The sequence below is a fragment of the Anser anser genome (genome assembly GCF_964211835.1).
Source record: "Anser anser genome assembly, chromosome: 4".
NCBI classification, from domain to species: domain Eukaryota; kingdom Metazoa; phylum Chordata; class Aves; order Anseriformes; family Anatidae; genus Anser; species Anser anser.
The window spans coordinates 71,832,062-71,849,598 of NC_139724.1; the positions used below are offsets into that span (position 1 = coordinate 71,832,062).

General features: G+C 40.1%; 1 protein-coding gene across 13 annotated transcripts in view; it reads left to right on the plus strand.

Moving 5' to 3' along the window:
- CTBP1 (C-terminal binding protein 1) overlaps positions 1 to 17,537 on the plus strand; it is a 147,371-nt gene that overhangs the window by 114,230 nt on the left and 15,604 nt on the right. For all 13 annotated transcript variants that reach the window (XM_083836300.1, XM_083836291.1, XM_083836301.1 and 10 more), the window contains 3 exons: positions 5,304 to 5,448; positions 10,185 to 10,391; positions 16,314 to 16,528. In XM_083836300.1, coding sequence (XP_083692426.1) covers positions 5,304 to 5,448; positions 10,185 to 10,391; positions 16,314 to 16,528 — 567 coding nt within the window. The remainder of the gene's footprint in view (positions 1 to 5,303; positions 5,449 to 10,184; positions 10,392 to 16,313; positions 16,529 to 17,537) is intronic.

Genomic DNA, 17,537 nt, shown 5'->3' on the forward strand with positions numbered 1-17,537 from the left:
GCTGAAGAGCTTTCATAATGGAAGAAATGTTTTGAAACTGATGCAAACAAATCAAGCGTGCTGCTGTCATTCTCAAGAGTCTTTGATTTGTTCCTATTTTATTAATGGTCAAGTAAGATGATCTTTCTAGGTTCTTCGTTGTTCAAAGCAGTGAAGCTGTAATCTTGCATTTGTACCAACAAACTAAATACTGGTTGAGCATGCTGGGTTTTATTTTTAGTTTTAACTACGTTAGTTTGCAATGGATCCTTAACACTGTTCTGGTGAGACTTTGCGAGCAGCTGCAAGCCTGCTGCAGCCTTCCTCTGTGTTACCACGTACTGATCACAAATTTGACATATTGCTGCTTTTTTGCAAGTCAGATAATACAAGCTCTACTCAAATTAAGTAAAGTACATCATCTATCTGGATGTGCAAAATACCTCAAGTCTGTTGGTGACACTAGGACATTTAACTGGCGATGACACAGCAAAATCCAAGCCCAAGAAATGCAGTATCCTGTATTTCTAGAGCCAGATGAAATAGATCACTTTCTAGTGATGACTTCCAAGAGGTTGGCTTAAAAAAAAAAAAAGGCTATATTGTCATTCTGTGTGTGTTTTGTAAATGTATTCTGTCTCTGCATTGAAGTAGTTTAGTATTTTATTTACTGTTATGTTTTTGTGCTCTGGATTGATCTGTGAGCCTTTGAGATCAGTCTTTCACAGTGAAAACTAGCAGTGTATGTTTAGATGACTGAAGAAGAAAATACCTTGCTGCTCCATTCTTAACATGTTATATTTATGCTTTTGTAACATACTCAAGATCCTAAGTTCTTCTCCAAATCATGAGGCATGTATGCTGTAATGGTGACCATGTGGCATTTGGCATGATGGCTAAAATAGCCTGGTGGTGAAATAAGAAGAAAAAAAAAGAAAATGTTTTAAAAGGATTTCAATGTTCCATATTCGCTGCTCAAGATCTGTTAAGCTCTTTGAAATAGAAATGTCTCCTACTACAGTGTCATCAGTTCTCTAAGAGCCTTGGAGACCTGGCACGCTGTGAAAGCAAAGTAGTCATTTTGAGGTTGAAGAACAGCAGAAAGACCTGTCTGAACAGTTCTGATTGGAAACGATGTCAGCTCGTTGAAGAGGGTATGAAAAAGACTTTCAACAAAGCTGTAGCTTCACCTGGAAGTCAGTCAGTAACTGAAGGCATAAAAATTATGCAGAGGGGCTACATAATCATTTGGTAACAGAAGGAAGCCAACTCATGTCCCGTGTTTCAACTTTTATCTCAGATCCTTTCTTCCCGAAAAGCACAGCTGTAGTCAGATGAAAGCAGGAGTGGCTGCTGAAGGTATGCAGCTACCTCAGCTTGTTCTCTGTCAAATTTTGCCTGTTTCCTTTCCATGCAGGGGATCTTGAAAGAGTGTTGCCTGACTGCCACATACCTGAAATTGCTTGCTTGTTAAATCTGTATCTCGCTCAGATTGACAGGAGTTGATATTTTAGTAATAAAGTCGTTGTACTAGAATTCGGTGAATGTTGCATCAATTGAGTTCATTATGGGGAACTATGAAAAAGCACACAAAACCCCAGCATCTCTTATGCATCTGCCCCTGGGTGTACTTTTATAAGTGATCAGTAAATTACTCCTATGTGCAATTGTTTCCTAAAGATTTGCCAGAACTGCTTACATTTATGTTGGATTTCAGTTTCCTGTGTTACACTCAGATTTAGTTCAAGTTTTGTTTCCACTCTGGCAAGCTTTTTAGACTTCCTTGTGTGCATTTACTGTGTAATGGCTGAGAATATAATTTATAACAATAATAGCAAAGTACAGAAACCGTATTTTTTTTAAATCTGTAAGTGGTGTTATTAAGTCATCAATGCTGAATGTTTCTAACTTCAGATTTTCTATTTTTTGCCTTTTTTTATTGTACTTCTATCACATGGCCAGCTGCAAAAAGCAGTAGCATAATAAATTGATGCAAGATAATGTACAATACCAAGAGACTGTATTCTGGCAGTGCACTTCCTTGCTAATTGCTCCATAATCCTAGAAGTTCAAACACTGTAAAGAAAATCCTAAAAGATTTGTCATGTGTATCTGTTTGTTACATATCTCATATGGTGGGTAACGAGTGTGGAAATGGCTAGTGTCAGCATTAAGCCATAGCTGAAAAATACTTTTCCTTTCACTGAACACATTCCCAAACTTCCAAATATTTTTCAGTCTCCTTCCAGTGCCAAGCCATAACCTGAACGGGCCCCACAATGGAGCGTAATGAGACCAGGCCAGAGATCTTAGAGTCCAAATTACAGTCTTGTCTGGCTGAGTTAATAAAATGTCAGATTATGAAGTGAAATTCCCAGATGAAACACTGGTTTTAAAGCACAAATGCCTCAGCCAATTCAGCTGTCTTTTAGCCCCTACTTAACGGGGCTCTCAGAGTAGCAGCAGCTCTGTGCGCACAAACACAGGCCCCGTTGGCCTTTTTCAGATGGAGAGCAGCGAAGGAAGGGTCTGCCTCCCACAGAAGACTTAGGTGGGCTGTCAGAAGCTGTAAACTACTTCAGGTTACGTACGAGCAAAAGGTGTTTTCTCCTGGATCACAGCCCTGGAAGGAGAGGATGTGGTGACACAAGGCAGAATGGAGAACGGGGCCAACTGGAGAGGGCCAGGAGGATATCACAGGGAGCAAGAGGTACCTTAAGGCAACAGTATAAAATTTGGGGTTGTGACTTGGAGAAGGAAGCCCGGCTAGAAGCTTGGGAGTGTGAAATAAGACATGCATTAGGAAGGGAAGGCTTCAGAAGTGTGCTTTAGTCAAGGGATCGGCTGTCAGCGCACCGCTGGCCATGCGGAAACACGGGTCATGCGAGACTTCATTAGGAGAGGTCTCCAGTAACCGTAGGGTTGCTGACAGTACTGGTGTTGGTGTAACAGCGTAGGGAGAGAGACCTCAAATAGCACTGTGCCTGCAGCTCTGGTCACCTCGGGGGAGTTGAGTTTAGGCTTGTATGAGCACAGCGCAGCGCAGAAGTGTTAGACCAGCCAAGGGGTAGAGAGATGTCATCCTAGAAAAGCCTAGAAGGACTAGGCTTGCAAAGTGCAGCCAGATTGTGACGGGGGATATCATCGTTGTCTATAAATAAATTTGGATTGTAAACACCGAGGAGACAAAGTACGGTTGGAGCAAATGGCCAACGCTGGCACCAGAACAAATGGATGCAAGCTGGGCTGTGAATAAATTGGGGCTGGAAATGAGAAGAAAACTCTGTGTTGTTGGAACAGGGAGATTTTAGAACAATCTTCTTTTAGGGATTAATGGGACCAAAAAAATGCGCGTAAAGGCATTTTAGGGAGGCATTTGGTCAAGTTACGAGAAGGACTGTTTCAGGTGCAGATTGCACCAGGCACATGGGCTTGGTGCTGTGGGAAGTCCCCACCAGCTACAATGCCACTGTGGAAGCAAAACCAATAAATTGTGTTTTAAACCTGTCTGTAGCAGCTCAAGTAAATGCCTTCTGATGAGTGCAGTCTTGCTGATTAGTGACTGTTAGCTGTAATCTCCAAAGGACTTGTTTGTACCATTAAAATCAAGGAGTTTTGTGTGCATATAATTGTTTATAGCATCAGAGCCTACAGCTGTTCTTTGAATTATGTTGTGGCCACATACTTCAAGGCTATGTCATTTCTAATTTTCTTGTAGTTCTTCGTCTTACAAGTAAATCCAAATTCAAATTCTGCTCAAAGGATCCTGGTCTTTAGCTGATTTAGAGCTGGGGTTACCAATCCAGGGGCACCTGTTGAAATATCATAATTAGTTTGTGAGATATTCAGTAAGGAGCAGTTTTCTTTCATTTTCATGGATTTTGTTTACGTTTGCTTCTAAAATATTTTGTGTATCTTATTTTTTTTAAATTGTTGCTTCAGATCTCGGGTTCCAGCAGAGAGTTATGATGCTTTTTGTGAGATCATGTTTTGCCATAGTAGGGTTTTTTGGAATGATTTATGTTGATTAATGGTATAATTTTTCCTTACACTAGAAAATGCCCATAAGTAGCTCAGCTGATAGAATCTGTGCATGCACCAGGCCCAAAAGTCTATTGAATAAGAAATGTAAAGCCTCCACAAAACTTTCATGTAAGGTGCTTGATAGGAACCACTTGAAGTCGTTGCAGCTAGCTTGGATGTTGAAATGATTTGAGCACGTTTTGTATCTTGTAGAACTTCTAGGTTATTAGGTAGTGCACTGAAGGTGGAAACAAAGAAGTGTTTTGAAGAAGTGAAACAGTCCAGTTTGCATACAGAGGAAAATGTGTTCTGCTTTCTGAGCAATAAACTCGTGTATCAGCTGTGTGACATGCAGTTTCATGGCTTGTTTGTTAGCAAAATTTGAAAACTCCTGGGCCTTGTGTGCTAACCTTTCTTCCCCTTCACACCCCCTCCTTTTAATCTTTCTTGAGTAGGTTGGATGTGCTTTCACATTATTTGAAAGATATTCAAGCCTTTATGATCCTGTCAGTTTATTTTTGCTTACGAGTTTTTTCCTTTGCAATATTTTTGTCCTGGTACAATTTCTTACTTCTTAGAGGTGTTAGTTTTTGTGGATAATCTCACTTATACCAATTTCTATGACTTCAGTTTTCCATCTGTGAGAGCTCGGAGTGTTGCAGCATCAGTAAACCAAGGGACAGACACTTTGGTTTTGTGTATAAATTGACAGATTTCAGTCTCTGTTCTCCAGGGGTTTTGTAATGATTACTGAATGTTTTCTATTCAGGGTTTTGTAATGGTTACTGAATGTTTTCTATTCAGGTATCAAGTGGTTTAATATTGCAATGGAAGCCTGTACCACTGTGTGTGTGGGGAAGAGATTGTCCTGTTACTCCACTCAAAACTGAATGTCAGCTGCCTAAGCATAAAAATGCTTGCTGTTTAAATTGAGTGCTTGCTCCCGTGTGTTTTCAGGATGCATATGTAGATGCAGTCTGGTAATACTTGTATTTAGGGTCCAATATTGCAAAGTATCTCCTGTAAAATGAGAACATCTTCCCTTTGTAATAAGAACACAAATACAGGTCACTTCGCTCTTCCTAAAACTAGTCTCATCATGCTGGGACAGACATATCAGATGGAAAAAAAAAAAGTCTAACAAGAGGCTGGAACATACTTGGGCAAATCACCTTTAAAACAAAAGATGTGGGTTTAATGCTTTTAAAGTCTTCTATACCTGAAAATTTGTATAGTTGATTAGGCTGAGATACTGTGAAAGAAAGAAAAAATAAGTATTTTTTCTTCCATTTTACTTGTAGGTACTAAATGAAGCAGTGGGTGCACTGATGTATCACACTATCACTTTAACACGAGAAGACCTGGAGAAATTTAAAGCACTTCGAATAATTGTCCGAATTGGCAGCGGTTTTGATAATATTGACATCAAATCTGCTGGAGATTTAGGTATGACTATTAAAGACATTGTTTTACATCTTATACTTGCCTCCAGAAATTTGATAGCATCTAAGTCTTTGCATTAATGTTTTCTGTATAATTTATACTAACATAGTATGTAAGCTGTATAATTTTCTCATCAAAGTGTTTAAAAATCATTATGGAGATATTAGCATTAGTTAATTAAGTGATAATATTAATAGCTTTGTGACAGGATGACAATCTGCCTGTTCAAGATAAATCCAAGGAGTAAGGCCATAATTTTTCCTCTTGTTCTTTTTTTCTGTCTTTTTTTACCCCAGTTGTGTTTTTTAACTACTGCCTACTGTAATCCAATCACAAAATATAATTCCATCAGCATGGAAAACTACTACTGTTTGAATAAAAAATGAGATCATTATCAACTGTCTGGGACTTATTTATGATGCATGAGATTTAGTACTAAAGCACTCCATAAAGTAGAAATATCGATTTTATAGGAGAATCAGTTGTTACAGCTTCAGAATAAATTTAGATACTGGAACTGTGAAGAGATACTGCTTAGTGTTTCACTGCTTAAAAAAAAAAGTCTGATTTATACTTTGCTTACTTTAGGATAACCCATCTGTTACCTGTAATCTACAGGTAAAACTGTACCACTGGAAATCGATGTATACATTTTCTTTGTTTCTTTTCTAAGTAGGTTGAAATTATCAAGTATCATAGAATCACAGAATGGTTTGGGTTGGAAGGAATCTTTAAGAGCATCTAATTCCAGCCCTCTGCCATGGGCAGGGACACCTCCCACCAGCCCAGGTCGCCCAAAGTCCCATACAGCCTGGCCTTGAGCACCTCCAGGGATGGGGTGCCCACAGCTCCTCTGGGCAACCTGTGCCAGTGCCTCACCACCCTCACAGTAAAGAATTTCTTCCAAATATCTAATGTAACATATTTCAATAATAAATATGTTTCCCGTTATGAAGATCTTGGAAACAAATAAGTGTGACAGTGCTTAGTCCTAATAATAGCCCCACTGATGTAGTGAGGAGGTGTACTGTGGGTCTGCTTATCAGTAAAAGAAAGTAAAATAATCGCCAGTGTCTAATGGCTGTGTAGTTTGCACAGCAGGCAGAGGCTAAGAACTTTTTCATGAGTTTCTATAAAGAACAGGTAGATCTGAAGGCATGCACAAGGCTGTGTTCCTACTTACTCAAGTAGTGCCAAAATTTGGTACCTGACTTGTGAGCCCCAGAAACCATATTACGTATGTAGAGATTGCCCTGGGGTAAAATCCTGGATCCAAAGCCCCAAAACCTAGGTATAGATCCAAAACCCCAGAGGCATCATGAGTCTGATTTGTGTAGAGAATCCCTGATGAGAGGAAAATCTTCACAGGTTTGTTGGCTATTTGGGCAGGTCTCCATGCTGGATGGTAACCCAGGCTTACAATTCAAATGCAAGACTCAGGGGAGACGTTATAGCTCTCCACAACTGCCTGAAAGGAAGGTGTGGGGAGCTGAGGGTCGGCCTCTTCTCGGAGGTAACTAGTGATAGGACTAGAGGGAATGGCCTCAAGTTGTGCCAGGGGAGGTTCAGGTTGGAAATGAGGAGACATTTCTTCTCAGAAAGAGCACTCAGGCGTTGGGACGGGTTGCCCAGGGAGGTGGTGGCGTCACCGTCCCTGGGGGTGTTCCAGGAAAGGTTGGGCCTGGTGCTTGGGGACATGGGTTAGTGGGTGACAGTGGTAGTGGGGGGATGGTTGAACCAGATGGTCTTGGAGGGCTTTTCCAACCTTTATGATTCTGTGATTCAAGCCACATTATAGCAGACTTGGGACATTCTCATTCCTATGGCATGGTAAACGCCACATGCCTAATCCTTCATAGAATCACATTGTGATTAGGCTGAGTTACACAGTTAGGACCCGTCCTGTTTGTACATTCCAGTATTTACAAAATCGAATTGTCCACTCTTTCAAAAGCCACTAAATGCTGGAAGGCTTACAATGTAAAATCTCTCCTAGTAGTTAGGGCAAAATGGTTGGAATTAGATACTAATGCATTGCTACTGGGACAAATCTCTTTCCATTCCTTGAATATGCATCTCAAGGAGATAACCTGAGAATTAATTGCTCTTTGAAAAAGGCTTTGATTCAGTCTTGAAATATAATACAAGGTTAGACCTTAAAAAATTTTCCTGAAATTTTATAGTAACTTTTCGAGTAATTTTCAGGGAGCTTACTGGTGAAGTTGTTACCAGTTTTTCCCATTGTGTTATTTTCATGTTAGTGCTTTTACTCTTCTTGAAATGGATGCAAACAGATGTTTCTTGAATAAAAGCTTGAAGATCTGGTGTTTTTTTTAATTCGTTTTATTAATTGTTGACTAGAAAACATGTTCAAGTTGTAAGTGTAACTGCAAGTGGAATGGGAGTGAAGGGAAGCACCAGTTGAATATTTACATGTGTTGATAGTGATAGGACAAGGGGAAATGGTTTTAAACTGAGACAGGGGAGATTTAGGTTAGATATTAGGAGAAAGTTTTTCACTCAGAGGGTGGTGAGGCACTGGAACAGGTTGCCCAGAGAGTCCTGGAGGCATTCAAGGCCAGGCTGGATGCGGCTCTGGGCAGCCTGCTCTAGTGGTTGGCAACCCTGCCCAGAGCAGGGGGGTTGAAACTAGATGATCTTTAAGGTCCTTTTCAACCCAGGCCATTCTATGACTCTATGAATGCTGAGTTTTTCAGCATTCTGTGCTGTGCTGTGCACAAAATCACTGAAAGCAGGGGGAAAAGGGGAAAGGTAAAGGAGCACAAAAGCAGTTAGATATGAGAAGAGTGCGTTATCTTTTCCTATGTGAAATGTCTCTTCATATCATTGTCTCTCTCCAGCTGCTCGTTGTGGTTTACCATGCCTTTGCCTTTTATAAATTAGCTGTTTTTAAAGGTGGAGGAAAATAGAGAATAAGAAATTTGTACAACTTAGGAGAGAAATTATTTTGCCCTTTTCCCTAAAAGGGGAAACCTTTTATAGGGAGGAAGGTGTAAGGCGAGTTGGAATTCCTTAGCTTCGCATATATGTAATATAACTTAAGGTCCTTTTAAACCATTTTTTTTTGCCAGCCATTAGGAGACATGCTTATTGAATTTGTTTTGCCATCTAAAACCTGCATTTTTGCTCCATGAAAAAGACCTTTTGTATAAACAAATGCAGCTGTTTAATGTGATGCACTTGAAGGAATTTTACTTTTCAGTCTTGTACTTTTTCTCCCATTTGTGCTCTTTTTTCATTTTTAAAATACCGTGAGTTTCATACTGCCATTGATGTTAGCAGACTGCCAAGATTAATAATCCAGCAAATGATGCTATTTTATCTTTGTGTAAGTCTATAGAGCAGTGACTCAGCAGAGAGAAGAAAAATAGGTCTGCAGCTTCCTTCTGTTGGCTGTAGAAAGAAGGAAGGCATTTGAATGGAAAACATAGATAAATTCATTATAAGCTTATTATTTGTCATATTATTGTTGTTACTCTCATGGAAGAGCATGTTGGGTTTTCTTCCTTGCTTCACAAGATATACTGGTGTTAGCTGAGGACTCACTGAATACTTATTTATGTAAAACCCAAATAACTAGACAGTGAAAACAGTATTAGGGTGTTTTTTTAGTACACAAAACACTTTTTTCTCCACCGTGAAATTATACTGTATGCTGTTTGTGATCTCAGTCAGCAGGATTGAGAGCGAAAAATTAGTGGGAGTTGATGATTACAGGGAGAATGTAGTAAATAGAGAGGACACAAACTTTTTCAAGTAAACATTTTGCTTCACTGCTGTACGTGTACTGGAAGTACATGCTTATCCAAGAGAAACAGAATGGGGTGACTGACACGCAATTACATTTGCTGGCTGCCTGAGCTGTTTTTTGAAGTAAAAATGGAATATCGTGAGTCTTGGCTCAGTCCACCTTCCACAGCTGGCTGTGGAAATCTGTAATGGTCTTTTCATTTCTTGATCTTACACCTTTCTCAACCATTAAGTCTGTTTCCTAATAGCTGAAGTTTTGCATTATCTTTCCATATCATGCAGAAGCAGATTTTGTATTTCTGTACTGATATTTAGATGGGTTCTCTCTTTAATTTGAAGGACCAGGGAAGGACTTGGATTCTGTTTGTAGCAACTGCACAAACCCATGTGCAACAAGAAACAGATCGTTCCTCCCTGTGTTGTTACTACCCATATATGTACTGGAAATAATAGGTATACCGTGAAGGTTTGTAAGAGTTGCTTTCATTTTAAATTAATCTTTTTTATAATGTGTAGATAGCTTTTGGGAGGGTATCTGCTCGGTAGTGCAAAGTAACTGACACAATGAAATGTAAACAATGATCTTCAACCTTACTGGCTTTGTGCTGAGAGAAAGGCATATTTCCTTCTGCTGTTCAAAGCACGTAGCCCAGTGTGCGTGTAAAATGCTTACTAAGACATCAGCTTGGTTACTAAGCTGCCTGACATCTCATATACTTCTGTGGTTTCAGTAGTCTGTTTGCTGTTTGCCTTAGTTTGGAAAAACAAAAGTTTAAAAAAAAAATTCAGAATAAAACCTTTACAAGTATTTACGAACTGGTTTGTCATGTATTGTGTCAGTCGTTGCAGTCAGAAACTTGGTATATAAATACCTGTAAATTTAAACATCATGCTCCTGAATGGCCATCAAATAGGAAGAAGAAAGAAATATTTGGCAACCTGGTATCCTTTCCACCCATTCTTTGCAGGGATTGCAGTGTGTAATGTGCCAGCTGCCTCAGTAGAAGAGACGGCGGATTCTACCATGTGCCACATTCTGAACCTGTACAGACGAACCACCTGGCTTCACCAGGCTCTGCGAGAAGGCACGAGAGTACAAAGCGTCGAACAGATTCGGGAAGTAGCTTCTGGAGCTGCCAGGATCAGAGGGGAGACCTTGGGCATTATTGGATTAGGTATGTTGGCTGGTGAGGTGGTTTAATACTCCTCGCCTCCCATTGCTTTAAAAAAATTATGAGGATTTGAGCTGTTAAAACAACACAAGTTCACTCCTTTCCATGCCAAGCATTCTGTATAATGCCACTTCGTTCCTGGTGTTTATATATCTCAAATGTTTTCCCTATAGGCATCATCATTTCCCTCAGACAACTATTTTTGCAATTTTTGCTGTTGATATTCCTCAGTTCTTTGAGCTTCTGGACATCTTTTTGCTGGTGTCAGGCACGCTGCTTGTAAGACTCCATCGCTTCCCTTTTCCAGGACAAGGATCCTGCTACTCCAACCCATTGTCACATGTATTTGTTGTATTCATCGTCTGTTGTCATACCTGGTTCTGTTTGTACTGTTTTTCTTTTGCTGTTTTTAATATGTCTGAAAAGTGCTTGCTGCAGTAACAGCCTGCAGAGCAGTTATTTCTTGCATTTGGTTGGGCTGCATCTGAATCTGTATTTCAGCTCAAATGAGAGAAAAAATAAATACAAGAAAGTTTGAAATGCTTCCAGACCTAATAAAATCACCTACTTACCTCTCTGAATGTCCCTAAATGTGTTTCGGCATCTAACAGATGGACAAGCTTGCTTGAGATGAATTAATTGCTGTCTGTTACAGACGCAGAGAAGAAAAACAAGCAAGTCAGTTTCTATATAAAAATTATTCAGTCATGTGCTTGTCTTATCAAAGATCTGATGGGCTGTGGATGTAATTGCCATGGTATTCATCCGCAGGAATTAATAATACGATTTTGACAACAGGACATCATACTTTAATGACTGTTCCAGTTACACATTGCTGTCAGATATCTCAAGCCACGAACTCTTACTTTTTGGAATCTGAAAATGCTTGGCGTTGCATACCGCTTGTTTGAACGAGTACACAAGGCAATAGAAAGTGTTTTCACACTTAAAGAACTGCCTTTAAAATGTGACTTTCAAGGAGTCAGTCATGAAGTTGCTTTCTCAAATCTATACCTGTGTATTAATGCACCTCATTTAAACATGATTATCGCACTCGCAGTCACAGCATCTGTACATAAATAATAGACAAATCACCTGCAGTGTTTTAAAAATGGAAATACGCATCAAGTTTTTGAACCTTAAGTCTTAGCTTACGTGCTATGTGCTAATTTGCTGGAGACATCTGTCCTGTTGGCATTGTGTTTATTGTGTTACGCTTTAATTCCAGGCTGAGCTGAGAAAAAAGCCTTCATTTATTACTGAATTTCTTAAACGAGTTTTCTGTGTGCTGTTTTTGTTGCGAATGACTGGAAAGTATAGAGAAACAATTTGGATAATCAGATTGCCAGTATGTAATGCTGCATGAGGTGCTAAGGTGTTTTTTTTTGCTTTTGTTTTGTTTCTGTTTGTTTTTTTGTTTGTTTGTTTGTTTGTTTTAAAGATGCCTTTTGCGTGCATGGTATAGTAAAAGGCTAGTAAATTCTGATTTTAAAGGTACACTTCTGTTGCAGTTATTAACCAGCAATTTTCTGTAGTCTTTGATTGTTCCTATTTCTTTTCCTTCAATGAAATATTCACAGCTTTTAAAGTGAATGTTCTAAAGTTTGAACACATACACTGCTCGGTTTTGCACATGTATATGAATATGCACAGCGTTGTGACTGAGCTCCTGTTCTAACAAAGTCCTATATAGACATGTATTTATGAAGAAGTCTTAGAAGCATAGTCTTCGAAGATGTGGAAATACAGCTATGCTAGATTTAGCATTTTGGGCACTTGAGATGCTTAGACTGTGACATACTCCCTTCCCTATTCCAGATCACTACAAGAGGGTAGCTATCTCTAGTTTTAATCTAAAATGTGTATTTACAACCATGTTCAACAGACTGTTGCCCTTAGGTTATGTTTCTCTACTAGTGGCCTCTTCCCACATCTGTAGTTTTGCCTCAATTTGTAATTGTCTTATTAGGATGTGTCAGCATCAGAGCAGCTGAACCACTAAGAGGCTATGAAGTGAACGTAGCACATACAAAACTGTTCTCATCTTTTGTTCCTAAGTCCTGCTTCTTTCCTCCAGCTTTGTGTAGTGTCATCGTTTCTGTCCTTTCTTGTACAAGCTTCTGAGATCATCCCTTATCTCAGCCCCAGCTATGTTGTGATCTTGTCTTAAACTTTCTTCAGCAGTGGGTTGCATAAATTGCATCACTTTGCTGCTGCAGCACCTAAGGCCAGACCTTCACATCCGTTCCTGGGCATTTTTTGTAATTTTTATTTTTATTTTTAGCCGAAGATAAGCATCCAAGCTCTTGCTTATCTCTGCGCTAGGGAACAACTATGTCATTCGCTCCAAAGCTCCAGCTACTCACTTCCTTATCCACTGGTCTAGCCAAGTTTCATGACTCACTTGCCTTTTTCTTTCCATCACCCACTCTCTTTTCTTTGCCTCCTCTCATGCATATTCCTGCTTTGACACTTGGTCTATCCTGCTTAATCCTATTACTCAGTGCTCCTCCTTTAAAGTTAACCCCATCTCTCATCCTCTGCTTGTATTGGAGATAAGCAAAGACTCAACAGCATAATGCCCCCTTCATGTGCTTGTTGGATACCATCCGTCATTGTTCCGTTGTTTGGTTAGCCTCTGGGCTCCTCAGGGCAGAGCCTGTGTTTCTTTCTGTCTTTCTGAAGTGTGTGATTCTTTGAGCCTTACATAAATAATAATATCACATCATTAAACAGCTGTCTTTGTCACTTCTAGTCTTTATTGCTACCCGGTGTCCTATATTTCAAGCGATGCATCACAAGCTTTGCAAGCCTGGATAGGAAGCCCTGCACTGAAAAAAATGCTACCTTTTCACCTTTTATCTAGGCAGTTAGGTTGTGGGTATTTCTGTTGTGTGCTTTTTAGATTTTTTTTTAAGAATATTTATGAGCAGCAGTACGTAAGTACTTGGATGAGTAGATAGCTGGAGCTGGTTCTGCTGTAATGATGATTTTGCAGCAGCGAAGGCTGTGAAATCACACTCCCTTCCTCTTCCTTCCCAGTTACAAATGCTGGTGACTAATAGCTAATGCATTTCCTCGCTCACAAGAGGTGAAATTCTTCCAGATCCATTTGACAGTGCATCATAATCAGCGTTCATCACTCAGTTTGTCTTTCCTCACCTGCTGTGTTGTCTCACTGGTTCCACATCCTGACTAGATGCTGGCCAAGGCACTGATCAGCGCATCAGACAGTGAGCTTTGAGTTGGGTGGCATTGCCACGCAATAAAAGTGGCACCCCTAGCAGTCCTACTAGCTCATCTAATGTGCTCACCAGGAAATACAAGAAAAAAGCACGCTCCACGAAGCAAGCCATGGATCGGAGGTCTCCGGGAGGGATTAAAAATTGCCCAGATTCCCCATAGCTGTTGCAAAGAGCTGCTAAGTGTGAGCACTTCTTACTTCCGTGGAAGTCTACAGGCGCCTCATCAACATTTCCGTGGTACCAAGGGCGTTTAATAAAACTTTGTAATACCAGCATAGATGCAGACTCTTTGCCCAGGGGCTGGGTAGGGATCATTGCCAACTGCAGCTCCTATAATTGTCAAGCTCAGATCAGGTTGGTGTCAAGGTCAGGATCGGAGACCCTGCAAACTAGGACACTGGGGGGAAGTCGCTGAGTCCGACTAACAGGAAACTCAGGAGTTCTTCGTGTGTCTCTCTTCACACTGCTGGTTTGACTGGAGTGAAGAATGGGCTTTGCGAGAGCTTTATACAAATCTCTTAATGTCTGAAATAGGCTTGGGTCGCTTTTTCCTCTCTTGGAATTGTATGGAGAGTGCATTTTGTGTGTCCTTCCGTTACCACAGACCGAGAAGTTTACTTAATATTCTGTATTTCTGAATTTACCTCTCCTTGGAAGCACCCCAGTCTCATGAATATTGATAGCAGTTACATATGCTCTTAAGGTAAAGTTGCCTCGAAGGTGGGATGCTTTTTGAACTGGTCTGTTCTGGCAGTGCCGAGGAAGGTTTTTAGCCACCCCTTGTGCCCAGAAGAGTCGTATGTGTAATGGAAGGGTTTCAGAGCAGGAAGAAAACTCAGAGGCTTGCAGTTGACTGCAGTTTAAAAGGAATTGGCAAATTGCAAATGTCCAACTGTTTGTGTAAGGACTGTGACTAAATATGAATTGTCATTTATGGAGGATTTTATCTCATAAAGCATTTGTAATATGACGATGCTCGCCATGTGATTCCTGAGTGTTTCAAAAGGAAACTGAGCCCATTTAAGAGTGTTCTTAATATATTGGCCAGGCTGCAATGAATGGAAAGTGTAGTTTTAAATGGAGAAGCTGTTGTAAGAGGTTTCTCTGCCATGAATCCCCTCAGGTATTAATGTTGTAAAGAGTGTGAAAAAGAACAGATGACAGAACGTCGCATGTGAAAATGAATGGAGCTAGAGTAAAAGCGATCTGCAAGCTTTTAAAAAAAAGAAAAAGATTGTTTACAGTTGTGTGACTGATTTCCTGAGCTGTGAACATGCCAAAATTTGAAAATAATAGTGTTTGTGCTGAAAATAGTCTTGCTAATGTTTTTAAAAAACAGCTTGAAAAGCAAACAAATAACATGTACGCAGGTATTGAAATAAAATATCTTGAAGAGCATTTTAAGTTGGTGTCCCCAAAGAAAAGCAGACAGCCCCCATCAGATTGACACGCTGTTTAATATTCCAAGCACATCTGTTCCTAAGCACTGCAGAACAACTGTGTTCAGGTTAAATGATCAACAAAAACCCTTTCTTCCTGTGGCTTCTTAAGTTTATTGAAAGAGAAACTGAAAAGCAGAGGGAAATCCCTTCAAGCACAATTGGAAAGATGCAGGATTTCCCTGTGTTAATTCGGTTCTTTTTTTAAGCAAGCTCAGATGTTACAAAAGAAAACTCGTTGACTTTCTTTTTTTTTTTAAATGAGACGTGATTATTATGGTCTATCTAGTGACTGATACTCTTGAAATGTCTTTATCTAATATTTGTAATACCCTACTGCGAATAACTAGTGTGTAGTCTTCTAAACTGAAGAATTTTCATTCTCATTCTTCAAAATATCCTTACTCAGTGAATATACTTGCTCGTTTTCTGTGTTTTACTGGTAGTGTTTCAAAGGGAAATACACACCTCCTGATACACGTCTCCATGGAGTCGTGCCCAAAAAGCAATTTCGAACACGAGCTCTTTAAAATAATACGACAGTAAGGAAAGATGAACAGGGAAAAGCTAAGGGCATTGTGAATGATGAATGGTACTGCACTCTTCTTAACTAGGTGCCATGTGATGGACTGTATTTATTTATGATTTAAGTAAATGGGTACAGAATTTTTAAAAGCTTCAAATGACAGGATTCTTACAGGCATTTTAGTGCTGAAAGGATGTTACTCAAAATGAAAGAAAATACTAGTGCGGAAAGGAGATCCTGTGTGCTGAGAATCACTGAGCTTCAGATTAAACAAATTATCTTTTATTGCATCCATTTTTGAGGATTAATTTTATAGCTTTTTATTAAAGCCAGCTGGTCCGACATGGGTAAGAATAAGTCCTTGGCAGGATGTGTTCGCAAGCAGTAGTGTTTTACCATAAACAGGCCCAGCAGGCAGGCCCTTGTATTACACAGATTAGTGCAGATTACGTGGCATCTTCTGGCATTTCACATCCCCGGTTGCAAAAGGTGCAGACATGCATTGTTTCAAGCAAGGCTGTGTGCGGCAGTCCCGGTGTAACGTTACTCATCTAAACGAGGATTTCGAGCGGGATGGGAGGCGCCTCTTTTTTATCCCCTTCCAGTTGCTGTACAAAATGGTATCACTTGATGGAAGCGTTTGCAGTGGGAAGGAGGAGGGTGCTTTACACCAGCTGCCTCACATCTGTTCTCATTCCATCTTTTCTTGTTCCAGGGCGTGTTGGGCAAGCAGTAGCACTACGTGCCAAAGCCTTTGGCTTCAGTGTGATTTTTTATGACCCATACCTCTCAGATGGCATGGAGCGTGCTCTGGGACTGCAGCGGGTGAGCACTTTGCAGGACCTGCTGTTCCACAGTGACTGTGTTACCCTGCACTGCAACTTGAACGAACACAATCATCATCTTATTAACGACTTCACTATAAAGCAGGTAATAATCTCTGTGCGTGCCCTCCGCACAGGTGCCGGTGGCTGACACTGTACAAAGTTGCTTTATGTAAACGTGCAGATTCTCATTTGAAAGCAATTTCCCTTTTCCTACGTTGAGATTAAGCAGGTTTATAACCGACTAGGAAATAGCTGGTGCCTTGTGTATCGTTGCTTTTCTTGTCTGTTTTCCTCAGTAACATTGCACTTGTGGAAATAATGTGCTCTTCTCCATGTCGCTCGGATTTAATTAAGTTGCGTTTATGCACTTTTTTCCTCTGTCTTCTGGTAGCTACCTCCTTTACCTAGACTTGCAGGTAGCAATTCTGTCTCACTCCCTCGGTTGGGATGGTCAGGCATAACGGAGGGATTGTGACTAAATGCCGCCCCCCTGTGCTCAGTGCCCAGGCTTGCAGAGCGCTTCCCGGGTCGATCACATTTCCAGCATCGCATTATTTGGGAAAATCAGGCCTATTTGAATTAGTACCAAACTCTCCCTAAAGCTTTAGGTAATATTAAAATCACTTCAGAATATAGGCGTGTAGAAACTGCTCCACTGCGGGCTAATTCAACAGTAAGCTTTTTATTAAATCTCTAGGTTCTAACTCCAACCTCAGCGTAGGTAACAGTAGGACATAAAGCATAGATTTAAAGATGTAGATAGTGTGCAGGAAAGAAATCCTAATGATATAGTAACTGATTTTTTATTTTTATGTTCATTATACATGTAGTATATGCATGTGTTGGTTACAGTGACAGTTGCACTCTTGCAGTAAAATCATTGCTTGGTTTCTGAGAAATAGTTTGAACCTACTGCATTTGAACATTAGGAGAACTGAAGCAAATACTGAATGTGTTACATCTGATGATATCACATGTCTTGATTTGAGAGTTCAGGGATGTTGTAGACCCATCCCAATGTAAAATCAGGGTTTGGGTTTTAAAACTTCAAAAATTCAGAAATTTAAAACCCAGATCACTCAGATAACTGAGCTCTGTCACCCTGCCCTGAA